Below are 19,067 nucleotides of genomic sequence, written 5' to 3' on the forward strand. Positions count from 1 at the left end.
TGCGCTCTGCCGGTCCCCAGGGAGTCGTGGGGGCTGGGCCAGCGCAGAGGAGTGTGAAAAAGTGTCCTCCTCGTAAAACGACCGTCCTGAGAGTACTCTCGGAACTCCTTGGCAGGCCACCGTGGTGGAGAAAAGCCTTAACCAGAAAGGCCTCACTCCGATGATCACGGCTGGCCACAAACGCCGCGGAGCCACCAAATCTCAGGGTCAGTGTGCACCAGCCTCACTGTCCCCCGAAGCGGCTCTCCCAGCACCGGGCCCCAGGTGGGGCTTGCCCAGCCGGCTGGAGTTGCTGAGCCGCTCTCGGGACCCTCGAGTGATGGGGGGTCCTCATGATGGGCTGCTTAACTGCAGGAGCCCGAAGCAGCCACCCTAGAACAATTCTTGCCCTTCCTCTCTCTCCGAGGGTTCCTTAAACCCTGGAGAGAGTGCCGTGACGGCGGCAACCAGAAAACGGCCAGGGGGTCCACTGCAGCCCCCCGTGGTTGTGGACCACGTACGCTGTACTGACTGTGAAAATTTTAGATTTTCTAGACATGCCAGTACCTAGATGGCTCTGTTGACAAATCTAACTCATCAGTAAATCCTCTCCGGTCAACCTCCAAAATTAACCCAGGATCAACGAAGTTGGTATATTTTCTTGCACGTTCCCTCTTAAAGCTGTTGCCATCCATACATAGAAGCCTTTGCTTGGCCTGGGAGAGTCGTGATATTCGAGGGAATTGAACCTGCTCCCAGGGGGACTGTCAGCGTGGCTCCCTAGTTTCTAGTCTCTTGGTCATAAATGCGTTGACTTGTGTAAATCTCTGAACACAGTGCCTATCTCATAGTGCTTAAATAAATGTAACCGATCGTTAATATTATCATGCTAGAGCATGGCTTAGAAAATGGGTTGAATAGAGAGACATTCAGCCGCTGGGCTTTGTAATGATGATGGTAGCTACAGACTGTTGACCTCCTGTGTTGGGCTCTCCAGTCTACGCTTCTGTACACATTTCCATATATGGTACGTTTCTGTATACACTTCTGTATAGGTTTTTATGAAATCTTCACAAGGACACTGTGGGATAAGCATTATTTCCTCATAATATAGCTGGGAAAACTGAAACCCAGGAAGGTTAAGCATCTTGACCAAAGTCACGCAGCTGGGCCATGGTGGAGCCCTGTTGAAACCAGGACTGTCTGATTCTGGTTTTCCTCGCAGTCCTGCCAAGGAAAGGAAGTCAGTGAAGTGTCTGTAGTTTGAAGGTAAAAGTTTGTGCTTTACTATTTTAACAAGTTTCTTACCAAACAAACATCAAGACCTTAGGCCCACTGATAAGGTTGGACGATGCATTAATTCACAGTAAAGACAGAAATGTCCCCTCTGTCCCTTCTGGTCACTACGGCAGGCTGTTTTTGACGCAGAGCCTCACGTATGTTCCCACAGCAAACGGTGAAAAGGGCTGATGCCAGCCACTTAAAACTGGCATCGTTAGCGGGATACAGTACAGCATGTCTATAATAAAAAAGGAAAATCTAACAAAATAAAAATCACTTATAATCTGACCACTCAGTAATAGCTACTGTTTTTCTCCCCTTCTTTCCTTATTGGAAAGTCATAATCGTGCTGTAGACTCAGCCTCGACTCCGGAGCTTTATGAAATTTGGTGTTATAACAATCAGTATTTCCCCAGCCACTAAGTACCCACAGAAAACAAACTTCAGCGGCTCTGAATCAGGAGTTGGCAAACTGTGATGGACCAGACAGTGAATATTGCAGGCTTTGTGGACCACGCCGTCTCTGTCACAGCTATCCACCCCGCCGCGCTGTGGCGGGACAGCAGCCGGAGACCACACGTGGGTGCACTCAGGCGGCTGTGTGCCGGTAAGACTTTACTCACAAAGCAGGTGGCAGAGCAGATTTGGCGCGCGGCGATGGCACGCTGACCCCCGTCTGTGGTGTTACATATCGTGCATGTGGTGCAGCCCACAACCCATGACATGCTTCTACCTCTGAACCGTTTTCAGTGATCTAACAGTGATGAAGACAGACTCTGAGGTCACCATCTTTGGGTCCAGATGCTCATGTCCAGGGGTCCTCAGACTTTTTAAACAGGGGTCAAGTTCACTGTCCCTCAGACAGTGCACTGTGGGCCCAGGACGAGTCGGCTGCTAAGCAGGACAGGCAGCAGTGGCAAAAACACCCGGAGGGCCGGATAAACGTGCTAGGCGGGCCGCATGTGGCCTGTGGGCCGTAGTTTGAGGACACCTGCTCATGTCACTGTCAGATTGGAGCTGCTGTTTCCTTTCAGCAGCAGGTCACCGAAGGCCGACCGCCAAGACCGCTTGGGTCATGTGCGATAGAACTATGCATAAGAAACCCGCCGAGAGTACTTCTGCCCCCAGACAGCCGCGGGAGACCACAGGGGACCTTCCCACAGGCAGTGGCTGCTGCTCTAGAGTGCACGGCCCTCTCGGCCGTGGAGCAGGCCATCCTTTATGACTCCTTCATGCTGCCACAAAGCATGCTTGGAATGAGTTCGGGGAAACATAATTTTAAAAAACAGTCTCAACCTACCCAGGAACACAAGCTTAGGCTATTGGTAAAGATTTTTTGTTTGGTTTGGTTTGTTTTCATCTCACAGGCTGTGAGTGGGGAGGTGACAGAAACGGAGGAGGGTAGGGGACGTGGAGGATGCCCCTTGCTGGCAGGGGGAGGGGGCGCGAGGGGCCTCACCCGGCCCGAAACCCAGAGTGGACGCGGGTCGATGGCGCTAGTGGGGCAGCGGGTCCTCGGGCGGTTTGCGTTCGTGCTTTTGAGTGGCAGGCGTTTCCTTGTCGCTTACAGCGTGCGAAGGGTGGATGACTCCAGGAGCCAGGACGGCGGGCTCACCCTTTTAGGACTTTGCTCCCATATTGAAAAGAGAAAAGAGCTTAGCGGTGGCGGCGTGGCCGCTGGCCCGGGCGCGGCGCTTCCTCAGGCCTGGCCAGCTGCACCCTCGACGACGCGGAGTTACCTTGGCAACGGTGGGGCGGCCGCCGGCGGTCCTCGGCATTTCTAGGCTGTTGTCTGGGGAGTCACAACATGGCTGTTCGCGTGCTCGGCGGCCGTGTTGGAGGCGGGAGGACGGGCCAGGCCCCTTGGCCATCCTCTCCTGTCAGCAACTTCTCCCCCGAGCCCCCACGCATAGCCCTCAGCCGGCCTGGGGGTCACGCTGGCTGGCGCGGGGCCACGCCACCCTGGCGCTGACGACCAGCTGGGAGGCAGGGTGGGCTTCTGTCACTCCTGGTCATCCCTGGGACCCAGAAGAGAGTCCTCTGTCCCCGAGTGTGTCACCCTTGTAAGCAGATGGGGACTCTGTGGATGCAGGAGGAGCAGGGCAGGGCTGTGGGCCCGGGGCCTCGACGCTCACCCGGGTGACAGCCCGGCCTTAGCCTCAGTCGCGTGGCTAGAGTCTTAGCTTGCCCGCCGTCACCCTTGTGATACGTGATTCTGGGCCACTCAGTGTCTCTGAGCCTCAGTTTGACTGTCTGTAAAACGGGAGTCCCTATTCCTGTTGGTTCAGAATTACACACGATTTACAGAAAGCACACGGCCTTGTGCCCTGGCTCCCACGCTGGCCAGTTCCCTCACCCACGAGGGCTGCCCGAGTCCCTGGGGCAGGCAGGGCCTCCCGGTTTCATGGCTTAGGTTCTCATCCAGGGAATCTGCACGTTGGATTTGTGTGAAAAACAAAATCCACCAGAAGATGGAGATGCTATACTTGGAGGGTGTCTGTGCTTTTTCTTCCCTGCATGGGGGAAGAAGTTGCTTTTAAAACATAAGGTAGCAATTGGCTGTTTACACCTTCTCAGTTCTGCAGGGGCGGGGGCCATGGCTCTTGTCCCCAAGCTGAGCCGTCACTGCAGTGGCCGTGGATGTGATGGTGTCTCTGAGGGCCTGAGCTTCACTGGCAGCCCCACCCATGCAGCCGCCTGGCCCGTGCATACAGGCCCCGCTCCTGGCACTGTGAGAGGGACCTGCTCGCCCTGCCTGCGGGGCTCAGCAAGGCCGTGGGGTAGAGCTGCACGGAGTAGGGCTACATGCCTGTGAGGTAGGCTTAATGAAGACCCTTGAAGGCCCTCGGCTGGTGGCCTGGTGTCTTCCCAGACGCCAGCTGTCCCCGTGGAGCACTAGGGCCCTCCGGCCTCTGGCACTCACCGGCGGCTGGCACAAACTCGGCCGCTGGCAGACAAGCGGGGCTTCACTGTGTTCTGGAACTGTCCCCCGAGGCTTTGGGCATCCATGTTTCTTCTTTTCCTGCTGAGATCTGCAACAGCCCAGGGAGACGACTCTGATCTCTCTTTTCACGGGCGTCTGTTTCAGGGCTCCAAAGTCCTGGCCAAGAAAGAGCTGGCCTACGTCCCGATCATCGGCTGGATGTGGTACTTCACGGAGATGGTCTTCTGCACGCGCAAGTGGGAGCAGGACCGCAAGACGGTCGCCACCAGCCTAATGCACCTCCGCGACTACCCTGAGAAGTACTTTGTACGTAGGCAGCCGGGCTCCTGCGGGGGGTGTGGCCAAGGGACCCTGTGTGCCTTGCATGGGACGCTGTGCGACCCTGGGGCTGTGTGTGACCACGGGTCGAGTGTGGCCTCGGAGCTGTGTGTAGACCGAGGGTCTTCCACGGGATGACGTGTGACCGTGGGGTCGTGTGTGACTGCAGGACCCGTGTGACCGCCGCCCTCTGCCTTGCAGTTCCTGATCCACTGCGAGGGCACCCGCTTCACGGAGAAGAAGCACCAGATCAGCATGCAGGTGGCCCAGGCCAAGGGGCTGCCCAGCCTCAAGCACCACCTGCTGCCACGCACCAAGGGCTTCGTCGTCGCCGTGAGGAGTTTGAGAAATGTAGGTAAGGAAGATCGAGGTGTCCCTGCGGCCTCCCCGCTCCAGCAAGGACAAACAATTGCAGCCACCCTCTGACAGGCAGAGCTTGTTTCCTGGCGGCTGTGCTGCCCAGCTAGCTGTGGCTAGGAGCTTGGAGCGGCTGCCAAGTCGGGTCTCTGAGGGGACTGGGAACCCTGCACAGGTGACACATGCACACCTGGCAGGCACCTGGCAGGCCCACACTGCCCTCTGCTGTCAGCAGCGGCTCCACGAGCTGAATGAGCGTGCGGGACCCCTGGGGGAGCCCAGTGGGGTTTGGGGGGCATTTCTTGCCCACCTTCTGGCCTCAGATGCCTGCAGCTGATGAACTCTGACCTTGTGGTCTGTCACAGCTGACCTCTGGGTCAGTAAGAATAAGAAAACAGCAGCAGCAACTTGCCACAGGCCTCTTGTTGCGCTTTTCTCTGTCTTTTGGATCCTCCTCTCTCCAGTTCAGAAACCTTCTGCAGCCACCTCCTCCTAAACCCCACTGCCCTTTGCCCCGGCTCTGGAGGAGGTGTCCCTTCCCCTCGGGGCTGGACGGGTCTCGACTAGCTTTGGTCCCTGGGGGCAGCTCCGTGGCTGAGCAGCCGGCTTCCTCACGCTCCCGAGTGCCGGCAGGAGAGGAAAGGTTGGCTCCATCCTGGAGGCTGTGCTGGGCACACCAGGCCACGTTCTGTCACCAGGGCCAGGGCAGAACCTGCTCTCCTGGGCCTGGCCTCAGGCCTCTTTCCTGGGTGAGGTGTGAGGGGCAAAGGGCAAGGGGCTCTGAACTCCAGGGCCTGCCTCTGGCATTCAGGTGGGACAATGGGCGAGTTGTCTCTGTGGTGTGGCCTCGCCCCCTGTACCCCGTCCCCGGCCTCCCACCAGGACCTACGAACCTGTACCTATCACAAGTCCCCAGGTGGCCCATCCACTTCGGGAGCCCCTGCAGTGTAGTTTAAGACCCCCAAGCCAGTGCTCCCTACCTGGCCCCTGCAGCCTGGTCCCACCCTACCCCTGCAGACTTGGGCCCGAAAGCAGCCCTGCCCCTGTCTGGGGGCTGCAGGAGCCCATATCCAGCCCGGCCGTGGCCCTGCCCTGCCCTTACCACAGTAATCTGGTTCTTTTTTCCCTAAGTTCTTCCTTTACCTTCCCAGTCACCAGCGTCCTTGTACAGCCCCCTGTGGCATGACACTGTGTGCTCCACACACAGACGATGCCACCCTCAGCCCTGCCTCCACACCTGGCCCCAAATAACCAGGGCCTCGGATGACCCTGTAGCTTGTCCCTGCTTCCCCCCCACCCCTCCCCCGACACAAACTCCTGGCATTCGCGCTGTCCAGCAGAGTCACAACAGTGCGGGCTCTCCGATCAGAGGACCTTGTGTTAAATCCTGTTTCCTCTGCTGACCAGCTGTGTGACCCTGAGCCAATTACCATACCTCTCTGATCGTAAGTTTGCTCTGAGTTCTGTAAAACCTGTTAGGCTTGCAAGGAGGATTAAGTGAGAAAATACATGTAAAGGACTCAGCATCCTGGCTGGCACATGATAGCCCTTCAGTCAAAGGGGGACTGTCGTTAAGAGCCGTCGGCACCCCAGCACATGAGGTCCCGGCTCCTGGTTCTGCTTTTCCCTGTTCTAACCCACCTCCTCTGGGTTGGACCAGTGACACTCCCTGACTCAGGTTTGCCCCTGCAAGGCTGTCCGGCTCCCTGCAGCTGTGCACAGAGAGATTAACAACACTCCCCCAATAACACCACAAGGGACAGGGCACATGCCACATGCCAGGCACTGTAAACACCTTACGTGTAGGATGTCCTCACCAGGACCCAGTGAGGTGGCTTTCCTTTTCTTCTTGTTTTCAGTTCACAGATAAGGGACACAGACCCAGAGGAGTTAAGGAGCTTCTCCAAAGTGGCTCAGCCAGTCCATGGCGAGCTGGGATTTAAACCCAGGCAGGGCTGGCAGGGTCTGGTCCTGCTCCTTCTGATGGGCTGTGCAGTTAGAGGCAGGCCCAGCTCGCTCACTCAAGACACTTCCGGTGAGGTTTTCCTCTGGAAAAATGAGAATGGTGCAAATCACGGGTGTTTAGGAGCCCCTGGGGCGGCAGTTCCCAACCTTCTTGGCATCAGGGACCAATTTCATGGAAGACAATTCTTCCACGGAGCAGGGCCAGGGGATGGTTTCGGGATGATTCAAGCGCATTACATTTATTGTGCGGTCAAACCTCTCTGCTAATGATAATCTGTATCTCTGCTGATGATATCTCCCCAGTGCTGGCATCGTCTCACCAGCTCCGCCTCAGATCATCAGGCATTAGACTCTCATAAGGAGCCGCAACCTGGAGCCCTGCGTGTGCAGTTTACAGTAGGGTCCCCGCTCCTATGAGAGTCCAGTGTGCCGCTGATCTGACAGGAGGCGGAGCTTGTGCCGAGATGCGGGTGATGGGGAGCGGCTGTGAACGCAGATGAAGCTTCACTCACCTGCCTGCTGCTCACCTCCTGCTATGTGGCCTGGATGCTAACTGGCGAGGGCCAGCTGGGGGTTGGGGACCACAGCCCTAAGGGTTCTCCCCACCTCTCCTGTTGCCTGCATTGGTCCCCATGTGCCAGCAGGTCATTTGGAAAGGGGTTGGGAAGCCACTGGACTGCACCAGCTCTGCGGTCCCCTTACTGTGAAACTGCATGACTAGTCACACTCCACATAACCTAAATGGTTGTCACTACAGATACACTTTTATGCTTTAATGTAACAAATACCAAGGTTATTTTCCAGTAGCCCTCACCAGGCAGCTCTTCTAGGGAGGGTGACAGAGGACTGTCCAGCCTCAGTCTTCAGGGAGGCAAGTGTGGTCTCGGGCACTTGGGCGCAGCCCCCAGGCAGGCCAGCAGGGGGGACCCTCTCCCACCGGCAGACAGGGGACCTGCAGACCCTGCACGGTGGTCGGGCAGCAGGTAGAAGAAAATGGGCCTCAATTTTCTCAGTTTTTTGAATGTTGGTTCTTCATATTCCCAGCCAGACTGAGGGCCTTTCTTTCCCATCGTTCTCTCCCGCTTTTGGTAATAACCACTGAACTTAAGGAGAGTCCCCAGCGAGGTGTCAGCTCACAGCTCACTAGCACAGTGGGCCCTGCAGTAGTGCCTGCCGTCATCATCTCAGCAGCCGTGGGACGGAGACACCCTGACCCTATTCCCTGGGAGGTTGATTCACCGCCGGGAAGAGCTGGTGGCAGGTGCTGGGATCCACACCGGCCTCACTCCAAACTCCTGCCCTTTCCACCCTGCGGCGCTGGCTGCACTTAGCACGTCTGTTTCCACTGTGCATTTCTCTGCCCCGTTCACCCACTTGTTCACTGGTGCCTTCTTCAGCCCTCTGACCCAGTGGCATTTGCCAAGCACCAGCCAAGTCCCAGGCCTGTGATGGTGAATTCTGATGTAACTTCCTGTATCTGACAGGTTCACTCACCACTGGGCAATCCGATTAAAATCACAGGCTTGTTCTCAGCCACGTTTCAACTGACTGCAATCCAATTCCTTAAGGAGTTTCTAGTCAGTATCTTGTCATAGGATAATTTTATAGCTATCTTATTTTTCTAGGGAAAAAAATGCTCATAGATTGCTGATGCTGCTGTAACTTATATAGTATACTTGGGATTAATTTATCTTACTATCTGTATTTAACACATTAACTGCCCCGTGAGTTGTATTTAACTCATGCTAGTTTGAGGCCTGGGGCTTTGTGAAACACGTTACTCACATGTCTCTTTACCATGGGAGCCACGTGGTGCGCAGGACTTTTCCTGTGATGGGTGGCCCCCGGGGCAAAATCCTGCAGTTTTGGTTCATAAAAATCTTACTTGTTGATGTTCTTATTATTACAATTCATATTGACAATTTAATTGCATGTAACTCACAGAAAATAAAAAATAACAAATTTTTCATTAAATTAGAAAGGATTGTCTTGTTTTCGAAGTTTCTATTCTATGTGATAACACACTGTGGCCGCAAGGAAAAAAGTATTTTTTTCTAGCGTGGCAGTCAATGTGTTAAATGTTGGTATTTGTGGACCGTGATAGGCTGTGCACATTAGAAAGCTGCAAATCATTATTGCAGTACATCCATTTCTGACATTGCAGTATGACTTTATAACTGATCTGCCCTCAGTAATGACCTCTGCTTTCTATTACTAAACTAGAGTGGAATTTTCTGGTTACAAAAGATGATACATGTTCAATGTAGAACATCTGGACAATACAGAAAAGCACGGAGAAGAAATCTATAATCGCACCATTCCTAGATAACCAGTTAGTGATTTGATTATTGTCTTCCAGTGTGTGTGTCTACAAAACAAACTTGGGTTCACACGCTATATACTGCTTTGTATTTGTTTTATTTTTTATAGTTTCAGCTGTATATGACTGTACACTCAATTTCAGAAATAATGAAAATCCAACACTGCTGGGAGTCCTAAACGGAAAGAAATATCATGCAGATATGTATGTTAGGTAAGTTGCTCCATTTTCTTTCCAGAAAAGAGACTGCCTATTCTAAAGTAAAGAAATCACAGATGACCCAGGGACCACCTGCCAGCAATGTCTGGTTAATGTTTTCTTGTTTGCGATCTGTTCTGCATGGAACTTGTTTACAGTCTGCATTTATACAATGAACTCAAGAGACACGTCTTCCTATTGTGAATAATCTGGTGAAGGCTCCTTCCCTCCCAGCTACTTCCCGATCCTCTTGCACCAGCTCTCTCCTGTCACAGGGCTCAGGCTGAACAAGGAAGACCTTATAGTCATTTGGAGGTTGAGTGTGAAGAGAGTACTTTATTACCCTTTGCTTGGAAGATGGGCCTGCTGTGTAGAAATACACATAGATACAGATTTATAAGGAGGCCTAGAAGCAAATGGAAAACATTTTTGCAATATGTCACTTATGTGCCATATATGACTCTAGGCCACTAATGACTAATGACTTTATTGAAAACATATCCAGAAGATACTAGACAAACCAGTTCTCTTTGCCTATGTATCAACTTATAGAATGGGTCTAACACCTCCAGAATGTCACCAAGGTCGGTAGGAAACAGATTTGAAGGATGCTGCAGATAGTAAAACACAGTGATTCATGCATTAAAACCTAATGTGACATGAGTCAGGGAAGGTTCTGGTTTCTTACGCTGCAGGCCACCTTCCCTGAAAGCTAACCAGGAGAACTGGAAATACCATGAATAGAGAGCTACAAGTCCCTATTAGTCAAGTGGTACATAACCTTCTGATTAAAGACCTTGCACTGCCAAATTTCAACACAGCACAGTGGAAAGTCAGCGGCCCATCATCCCTGCTAGGCTATAAAAAAGTTCCACCTGTCCTGGGGAGATGTTTTGCTGGATCGGCAGCCTGAGTTAATAGCTTCCTCCCTGGAAACTGCTCTGGCTTTCCCCATAACAGGAAAGAAGCACCACCATTATAGTTCCTAACTGTGTAGGCCACAGTCTGCCTGGTGAACTCAGGTCTGTGGCACAGGGGGGCAGGAGAATCATCTACCTTCCCAAAGGAAACCTCCCGGGAGTAGAGTGAGTTTTTATCCCCCATTTGACACCTGGCAGGAGCTCCACTCAAGTTAGCTCAGCTGGCTTGAGTCAGCGGGGCTCAAGTTATCCACAAGCAATGCCACAAGACTATTTTACCTCACAGGTAACTGCAACTCTCCAAAGCTTGTGAGGGAGTGCAGCCTAAACTCGACTGTCAGGCTCACCCACTGAAGCCGCTTCACTGTCACTGACAGGAAGAGAACCGTTGATGCTACTCAACACACATTTTCTCTTGTGGTTGCCCACTGAAAATGAGTCATTTTCGATACAACATACTAGAACATTAAGGGCAATAATGTCAAGTTACTGAAAAGAACAAAATTGCCTAGAGATCTGGTTTCTAAACCAGAATAGATCAGGAAGAGCAAAGATGTGGCGTATTCATGGAAGTGCAGTATATGTAGGACCAAATAAAGTGAAAGTATTTCTGGAGGAGCTCACAGAATAAGTTCAAATTATGTGAAAAACTGATGTTATTCTAATGGCAGTGGCTCATTGTAATTTGTTATATAAGCTGAAATCCCGTAGTTTATTAACAGACTATAGTGTGATAGATAAGTTCTAAAAATGTACCTTCTTACTAAGACAGCCCTAGGTCACAGTTGGGGGTGAACTGACCCATGGAAAATCACGCCAGATAGGAACTTTGATGAGGACAAAATCTGATGTAAAGGAGCATTCCTTGAAATCACAAAAGCCAGCAACCTGAGAACAAGTAAAAATATATATGGAACAGGAAACGTGGCAAAGTGACTTCTCTTCCCCTAGTTCAGAATGGGCTGTTTGCAAATGGGCAGGCCTTAGGCCCTTGCCAGCACCAGCCCTCAGAGCCACCAAATTGCTGAGCTACCCTGGGGTGCAGAGTGACTCAGGCCGGGCTGCTGTCTGAGCCGCAGAGCCTGGGGAAGATGCCCTGGCTCCTCCCATCCTGGGGGGGCTTTAGTTTCCCAACATCCACATCACTGATTTGTCAAAGCCCGTGCAGGAGGTCTGCCTCGGACTTTCCACGAGGCCAGAGGAATCATTTGATGGGAGACACTTAGCCAGGAAACGACTTAATGGCAGTAGCAAAGAAGAAATTACTAGCATATTATCTCTCATACATGGATTCTGTGTACATGGGATTGTCTCGTGTGGAATTTATCCTCTATGGGAGAGACAAACATTAGGTTTGGGAACCCTCTCTGTGAGGTGGGAGGGAAGATGGAATAAGGCAGGTGTCTGTCCCTTCTTCTGACAATGTCTTTGTGTCACCGAATCGGACTCTTAGTCGTTCCTTCGTGGGCCATGATGGCATTTGGGCCTGTATCTCCCCATTAGGGATGTGGAATTTCCCCTCTGTCAATTGAATTACTCTCTTCCCTTCCACATTATTTATGCTACGTAGACAAAGAACAGAAAAACGGCAAACACTGTTGTTTGAAAGTGAGTGTTGGGGCGCTGGCTCCCCCTGCTAGCTGCTCTCTGCCTTGCAGGCGCATCCCGCTGGAAGACATCCCGGAGGGCGAGGACCAGTGCTCAGCCTGGCTCCACAAGCTCTACCAGGAGAAGGTCAGTGCGTCGGGGCTGCAGGGTCCCTTTCCCGTCACAGCCGTGGGGGTGCCGTCTGGCCTTGTGGGACTGAGAGTGGTAGCGAGTCTTTGTCCAGTGGGTGAGATCTCCTAGAGCCAGTTACTAGTGGGTGATCCTGGAGCTGATGCTCTGCTTGGCAACAGGGAGAGGAACATGGCAAAATCTGTAAAGGGGCTTCACAAAAACAATGTAGGTATCTTGCAGGCAGAGTGGACCAAAGGCGAGGCAGTGGCCCTAAGGGTTCCTGCCGCTGTGTTCCTGCCTCTGGTCCTAAGGCAGGATATTCTCCTGGGGTGGGTGTTCTCTGTAGCAGTAGGTATGGGCTTGGTTGCTTCTGAATGAGCAGTCTGGTTCTCTGTCCAATCTTAAATCATCTCTGGAACAAGCAGGGATCCACCTTGTCCTTGGCTGGGTTCAGACCTGCTGCAGTGGCCTACTGCTCCTGTCTGTGCTCTAGCCCGACAGTCCTTTTGCTGATGATGCCTATAAACTATCACTGCACAGAGCCGGCCCTTTCAGCCTCTTTCTTATGTGGGTTATGGGCACAGCTCTCTGGTCTCCTTTTACAAACAGACAACACACAGTAAATATGGACTAATTGACCCTGTCACCAGAGCACGTTAACTGCAGATTCCTGGGACCCAGCCTCAGTGATTCTGACTGGGAAGGTGCGGGGTGGAATCTAGAAGTGTGTGCTTCTAGGAAGGTGGTTCTGATGCAGGTGGCCTGAGACCTGAAGCTTTTTAACAAGAAGATTCTGAGTTACCGAGCTGCTGTGCTGACGCACATCTGGGCCCCAGCAGAGAAACACAAAACAATATGAATTCTTCCCCTCCGGTTTCATGCATGAGGCAGGATTTTTCTTATGCTGTTTTCTGGTTTAATCATTGAGGCAGTGGGAAAAGTGTGCTAAGATATGAATCCTTTTGTAAAGAGCCACACCAAAAAAATCCACAATGAGTTTAGGTTCTAAAACCCATCAAATTAACATTTTTCCTGATGTGGCCCTTACTCTCCTGTGTTCAGGCAGAACCGTAGTCATTGTGCAAACCAAGCTAAGGGGTAGCTTTCCTTCTTATTAAAGTCTCTTAGGATGTTTTCTCTACACTGTGCTTGCATTTAAATGATAGTGGGCCTCTCAAAATGGTCTAGTCCAAAGGCCTTACCCCACTGAGTAAGAAATTAAGGTCCAGAGAATGATGTAATTGGCCCAGGCTTCCAGCTCACTGATCAAAGCCAGGTCCTTTCCCTGTCCATGGAGGGCTGGAATGACAGCACAGGGCTGGGCACCCAGAGTCCTGACTTTGTTCTCAGTCACCTCCTGCAGCCCCCAAACCTTGTCATCTGTGTGGCCTCCAAGCGTGGGTGGGATGCCATGGCACAGAAATCTGGCACCACCATGTGGTGAAGCCAGAACGTCTGTGCAGTGCGTGCTCGGTTGGGTCCTCCCTTGACTGTGGCTCAGGTTTCTGCAGGGCCGCCTGGAGTCAGGAAGCTCTAACCATGGCTGCCTGACTTCTGCCCACTTCTCCCCAGTGGGGGCTGCGGCTGTCCCACCTCTCCATGTGTCCCTGTGGGAGGGGGACAACCAAGGTGGTATTGAGAAGACACAGCAGGTGCCTACAGAGCACTTTATGGAAGGTGCTGCATGACCCCAGTTCAGCCGAGCCACAGTGGCCCCCTTGTGTCTCTGAGCTTCCCTCGGGAGCGGGACCTCAAGAAGGACCCGCCACTGACGCCAGTGTCATGTCCCGCAGGATGCCTTTCAGGAGGAGTACTACAGGACGGGCACCTTCCCTGAGAGCCCGCTCGTGCCACCGTGGCGGCCCTGGACCCTCGTGAACTGGCTGTTCTGGGCCTCGCTGCTGCTCTACCCTTTCTTCCAGTTCCTGGTCAGAATGGTCAGCAGCGGGTCGTCCTTGACACTAGCCAGCTTTGTCCTCGTCGTCTTTGTGGGTAAGTGGGCAGTAAGAGGTTGGCAGTGGTGCCCGCCCTGAGCTGCAGGGAAGGGCTCCTGACTTCCGGCCGGGGGGGGGGGGGGAAGGTGCAGGCCGTGTCCCTGCTGGGGACTAGGTTTCAGGAGGAGAGAGCTCAAAGCCTCCTGGAATCCCAAACCCCTATGCCGGCTCGTCCAGCCTCTTGCTAGTGCAGCTGCCACTCTAGCACCCCTCCCTAACCCTAATCCTCCTCAGGAAAGCTGCGTGGTGGAGGCCGGGGAACCTCTGGGGAGGCCCGTGCGCTTCCCCTTTGTTGCAGGGGGCTGATATTGAACGGAGATGTTTGGTGGATGCTTTTTCTTGGTCCAGCTGCTGCTGCTTTAAGATGGAAGTTGGGGGTGGGCCCCAAGCACGGCCTGGAGAGTGGTGTGTGGACCCGCAGGGGCATCTCTGCACCTCCTTGCCCTGAATCACTCCTCACAAGGCCTTCGAGCAAGAGTCTGTGTTTCACACAGTGCTCTCTGGTATTATCATGTGTCCCCTGCTAGTGACACGCTCCATGGAGATCTTACAGTTGGCCCCAAGCAGGAGTCTCCCCGTTTGTAAGTGACCTGGGGGAGATGGGGCCTGAGGAAGTTCGGAGGCCACGATGCCAATGCTCTGTAAACCTGCGCGCCTGGCCCTGGGAGGTTCCGTGCACTTACTCCTCTGTCTGTTCCCAAGTATTTGTTATAAATAGATGGTGTGCCAGGCCCTGGGATCAAGACGTGGTCCCTGCACCTGAGCTCACCAAGCCTGCCTGCTCCAGAGGCAGCAGTTTAAGCCAGCTTCTGAGTGGTGGCCCTAGTGGTCACACTGGACTCCCGTGGGCCCGGCACTTTCTCTGGTGCGGGCTGAATCCTGCTAGCAGAGGAGGGGCTCAGCCAGTGCAGGGACTTTGCTTTTGGTGCAAGTCTTAGAGCAGTGAACAATGTTGGAACTTGGTGGGCACTAAGTAGATACCTGAGCACTTACATTTTCCAGACTCCTGGGATGTTCTTTATAACACTTCGCTGGAGGCACCCCTGTGCAGAGCTCGGTACGGTTTGCCAAATTCATCTCCAGGGTCCGAGGATGAAAACCGTCCTACTGCAGCCTTGCTCTGTTTTAATGTCACTTAGACGTTACACTGAAGAATGACGGGCAGCTGGAATTACGAAATGGCGAGGGCAGGCAGCTGCCTTCTCGTGGCTCTCGGTGGCAAATCGCCTTTAGGCCCCTCTTAACGCTCTGCTCTCCCGTCCCTGCAGCTTCCATGGGAGTTCGGTGGATGATCGGCGTGACAGAAATCGACAAGGGCTCTGCCTACGGCAACTTCAACAGCAAGCAGAAACAGAACGACTGACTCAGGGATGTGTCACCATCCAAAGGGAACCGGTGGCCTCTGCATACCCTCCTTCCTGGGACACGGTGGCGAAGGCTGGGGGAGCAGAGTCTCGGCCTCTCCAGCCTGCGAGTTTGGTCTCAGAGCCGGGCGGGAGGAAGATGCTCTTAAGTCTCTTTTCCCCACGTGCTTTAGCGGGCTTCGGTTTTCTTTCTTTTTGTGTGTGTGAGAATGGGTGTGTGGTCGAGCGGGCCGCCTCCTGTGATCGCTCCAAGGGTGTTTCAGGCTGCAGCGGAGGCAGGGCTGGGGGCCGAAAGGGGCAAGTGTCCCCTTTCATCCTTTGGTGCTGAGTTTTCTGTAACCCTCGACTGCCAGAGTGAAAAGCGCTTTAGGTAACATGACTAAATTAAGCCTCCCAAAAAAAAAGAAAATTAAAGTGCTTGTCTGGGTCACCTGTGGTGTATGTTTACACAGACTGCTCCCCCTCTGCAGGGCAGCTGCGGGTCTCAGTCTCTCTGCAGTGTCCAGCTCCCTGAAGAAACTGAGCTTGCACATAAGAACCATAAAAATAAAGCTGGGATCCTGTAATGAGTTGCGAGATGAGCTTGCACCCACTGTTTCTCTCAGCACTCACGCAGAACAAGGGCAGGTTCACGTGACACAAATACCTCGCCCTCTCCTGACGCGTGGAGCTCGGCTGCAGCCCTGCTCCTCCTGGGCTCCTGTCCAGCTCCCATTTCACTCCACTGAGGAGCAGTCGGCATCTCCAGTGGCCCCTGGAGAGGACTCTGCTCCCTGCTGTCAGTCAGCAGAGGCCAAATGCAAAACAAGAAAGAAAAAGGCAGCGATATTTTCAAAGATTAAATACTGCCTTGTCACCTTAGGCTGAGCCGCCAGTGGCACTTGGATCGGTGAGTATTTGTGAGCACGAGAATTAAATAGGAGCTGGCTCTCTCCTGCGTGCAGCTACACACCGCCTAGTGCAAGCCTCACGTCCGCTGTGGGGACAGAAGAAGGGATGAACTGTTCCATATAAGAGTTGGCCAAACATATCAAAGGCTTATTATATGCGGTCATGTTTTAGATGTTTGCGCATTTAGTCACTGTTTGTCAAGCACAACTGAACTAGCTAAGCTGAGGAGTTACAAGAGTCCTAGAAAAGCTCCCTGCTTAGGGGACAATAACATATCATTGATACGAATGAATTTGAATCTCCAAAAGTAAAAAGGAACAAATTCTGGCTTACCTGTGGGGAGAGAGTATCAGAGAGCCCAGGGCCTGGGTTCACACTCGCAACACCCCTGAAGGCAGGTTTGAAGAGCCCAGCACATCCCCAAAGCATGTGGGCAAAAAAAGCCCAAGACAATGACCTTTAGCCAGAGGGGCCCTGGGGGGCCCATGCCTGGATCCAAGGGCCATTCTCTCAGAGGGACCCTCTGAAGTGTCTGTCGTGTGAGTGACACACAACTCTGCCGCTCACTGCTGTCAGACTTAGGCAAGCCCTTTTCCTCCCAGACCCTCCCATCTGCAACATGGGGGTGCTAACACCTACCTCCTGGTTGTGTCAAGGGTGAAAACAGGCTCACTGTAAGAATCTGGAGAAGCGAATCAAGTTAGGATGAAAGATTAGAAAGCTGCCTCCATGTTGCTACTTAGAAATTACCTTACAGTACCAGTCATTCTTCCACTCGATACAGTGGTGATCCAACTTCTAAGAACATCCATCCATCCCACTCCTTCCACCTGGGACTTAAAATGGCGCCCACAGTCAATTTTTTTCAGAATAGGCTCTGGCACCAAACACAACAAACAAAGGCTGCTTGCCAATACCGTAGGTACCAAGTTGGAGGCAGGCAAAAATGTCTCTTAGGAAAACTAGGCGGGCATGATTGAGCTGCCTTAGAACACAAAAGAGAACACAGCGTGTTGGGGAGAGATCCTGACATCTTCCTCCTCGGCCGTTTGACCCTTCTGTGAAGCAGAACGTTACGTGCTGCAGGGACCTGGTGTTCCTGCCACCCTGCTGCCTTAATGACAGAGACGAGCACTGGTACCTCTTGGAAAGAATCTTATCACTCCTCCTCAAATCCGTGTTTGGGTCACACAGAGGCCACAATCTCTTCAGCAAAAGTACTGTTTTGGTTCCCAGCGTATTTATCTTTCTGTGAATTAAAAGCCCATGGAGAGTTTAAGGCATCTTTCTGTCCCCTAAGTAGAGCACCACGGACCAAGACACTTCCTGTCTTTTTTACATCTCTATCTCGTCAGAGCTCATCCCCCGCCCGAGAGCCTGTTCTGTAATTCAGTGTGGCAGAGAACAAACTTGTACTGAACTCTGGACAGTAACGCAGGGTAGTCTCCAGATATTACGGGCCATATCCTAGACTACTCCTGCAGCCTGAAAGCAGGAATTTAATGGACTACTTCTAGGAAACCAAGCCCACAAAGAGGCTCCCACAATCATTCCGATGATGCAGCTTGAAGTTTGGGGAAAGTAGACCGATTCTGTTACTACGTTTACATGAGGAACCAAGGAGGAAGCACTAGGCCTCTGTGAGTTAGTCAATCACCCTGTTTACTTTTTTGCAGACAAACTTTTTCATATCATCACAGAGTAGTACTAGAATATCTCGATTGCTGTATTCTCCAAATACATGCAGAACCTTTTAAGAGCAGCTAATGATGTTTTAAAAAACATTAGTGGTTTTCTTAATATATCTGTAAGCAGAGCAGTGATTTAAATGTAAAATCCAGTGATAAATACTGTCCAGCCAAAACTTAGAAATCGCTGATGTGACAGTACAAAAATGGCCCCGGCAGCTTTCTGGCCACTCACCCAGTAGAGTGCAACAGTGGTCTGTCTGGCCCCCAAGCAAAACAGATGGGGCTTTGCGCAGGCTTTGGAACTTATGAATAAGTATGGACAAAAGTGTCACAAAATGTAACTAGTGAAAACTCTCCAGGGTACCTGACTCCTGCTCAAAACAAGAGACTTAATCCAGCTTTTTCTAAAGCACTGGTCTAGACTTTTCACATATTAGGTCAGAATGAGAAAAACAAATAGTGTAGGTTTAGCAGGTCTTGGGGGCAGCAGGGCACAGGTCATGTGGAGGAACATTTAGTACTACAATGACCTGCCATTTGTGTTTAAAAGAGCAAGAAAGTAAGACAGGCCGCAGTTCCGCCTGCGAGTGCCGGTCACTATTAGGCCATCACGTCCCTCTCCTAGAGCTTCTAGGGAAGCACCTGCCAAAATGCGAACCTCCAAGTTCCTGTGCAGCGGGTCCCTCATGCTGTCCTGCTAGGTATGCGGCCCCTCCATCAGCGGCTGTCTTACAACGCCTTAACTAAAGTAGTGCTGTTTACAGAGAATAAAATCAAGCGTAAAGGCAACATGCTCACCGATGTGTTGGCATCAACTCACTTTCTGACCCCTCCTGTCCTCATCGTGCCTTGGCGCAGGGCGGAGAAGGAACCAAGCCGTGATGACAGGTGGTGCGACCAAGATCAGCCGGCCTGCTGATGTTCCTGGCCACCGTTCTGATGAGCACGCTCACGACAACAATGGTTCTGCTGGAATGAGCAAGCAGGACTTCCCCAGCTGAGAGGGTGGTTCTAGGTCTGGGGGCTGTGAGCCGGCCTTCCCGGGCTCATGCAGGAGGCACTGCGGCCTCCCGCTTTGTCCGGGACGGTATCCGCAAGAGCCCGGCATCCTGCTTCTCAAACTCAT

At 52.5% G+C, this 19,067-nt stretch overlaps 1 protein-coding gene across 4 annotated transcripts in view; it reads left to right on the plus strand.

Annotated features, from left to right (window-relative positions):
- AGPAT4 (1-acylglycerol-3-phosphate O-acyltransferase 4) overlaps window positions 1–15,789 on the plus strand; it is a 103,828-nt gene extending 88,039 nt beyond the window's left edge. For all 4 annotated transcript variants that reach the window (XM_012759626.2, XM_076002811.1, XM_012759627.2 and 1 more), the window contains 6 exons: window positions 4,349–4,510; window positions 4,724–4,877; window positions 9,275–9,377; window positions 11,941–12,016; window positions 13,795–13,993; window positions 15,264–15,789. In XM_012759626.2, the coding sequence (XP_012615080.1) occupies window positions 4,349–4,510; window positions 4,724–4,877; window positions 9,275–9,377; window positions 11,941–12,016; window positions 13,795–13,993; window positions 15,264–15,358 (789 nt within the window). In that variant the 3' untranslated portion in view covers window positions 15,359–15,789. The remainder of the gene's footprint in view (window positions 1–4,348; window positions 4,511–4,723; window positions 4,878–9,274; window positions 9,378–11,940; window positions 12,017–13,794; window positions 13,994–15,263) is intronic.
- Window positions 15,790–19,067: the final 3,278 nt, after the last annotated feature.

Source organism: Microcebus murinus, chromosome 5 (genome assembly GCF_040939455.1).
Source record: "Microcebus murinus isolate Inina chromosome 5, M.murinus_Inina_mat1.0, whole genome shotgun sequence".
In the NCBI taxonomy this organism is placed as follows: domain Eukaryota; kingdom Metazoa; phylum Chordata; class Mammalia; order Primates; family Cheirogaleidae; genus Microcebus; species Microcebus murinus.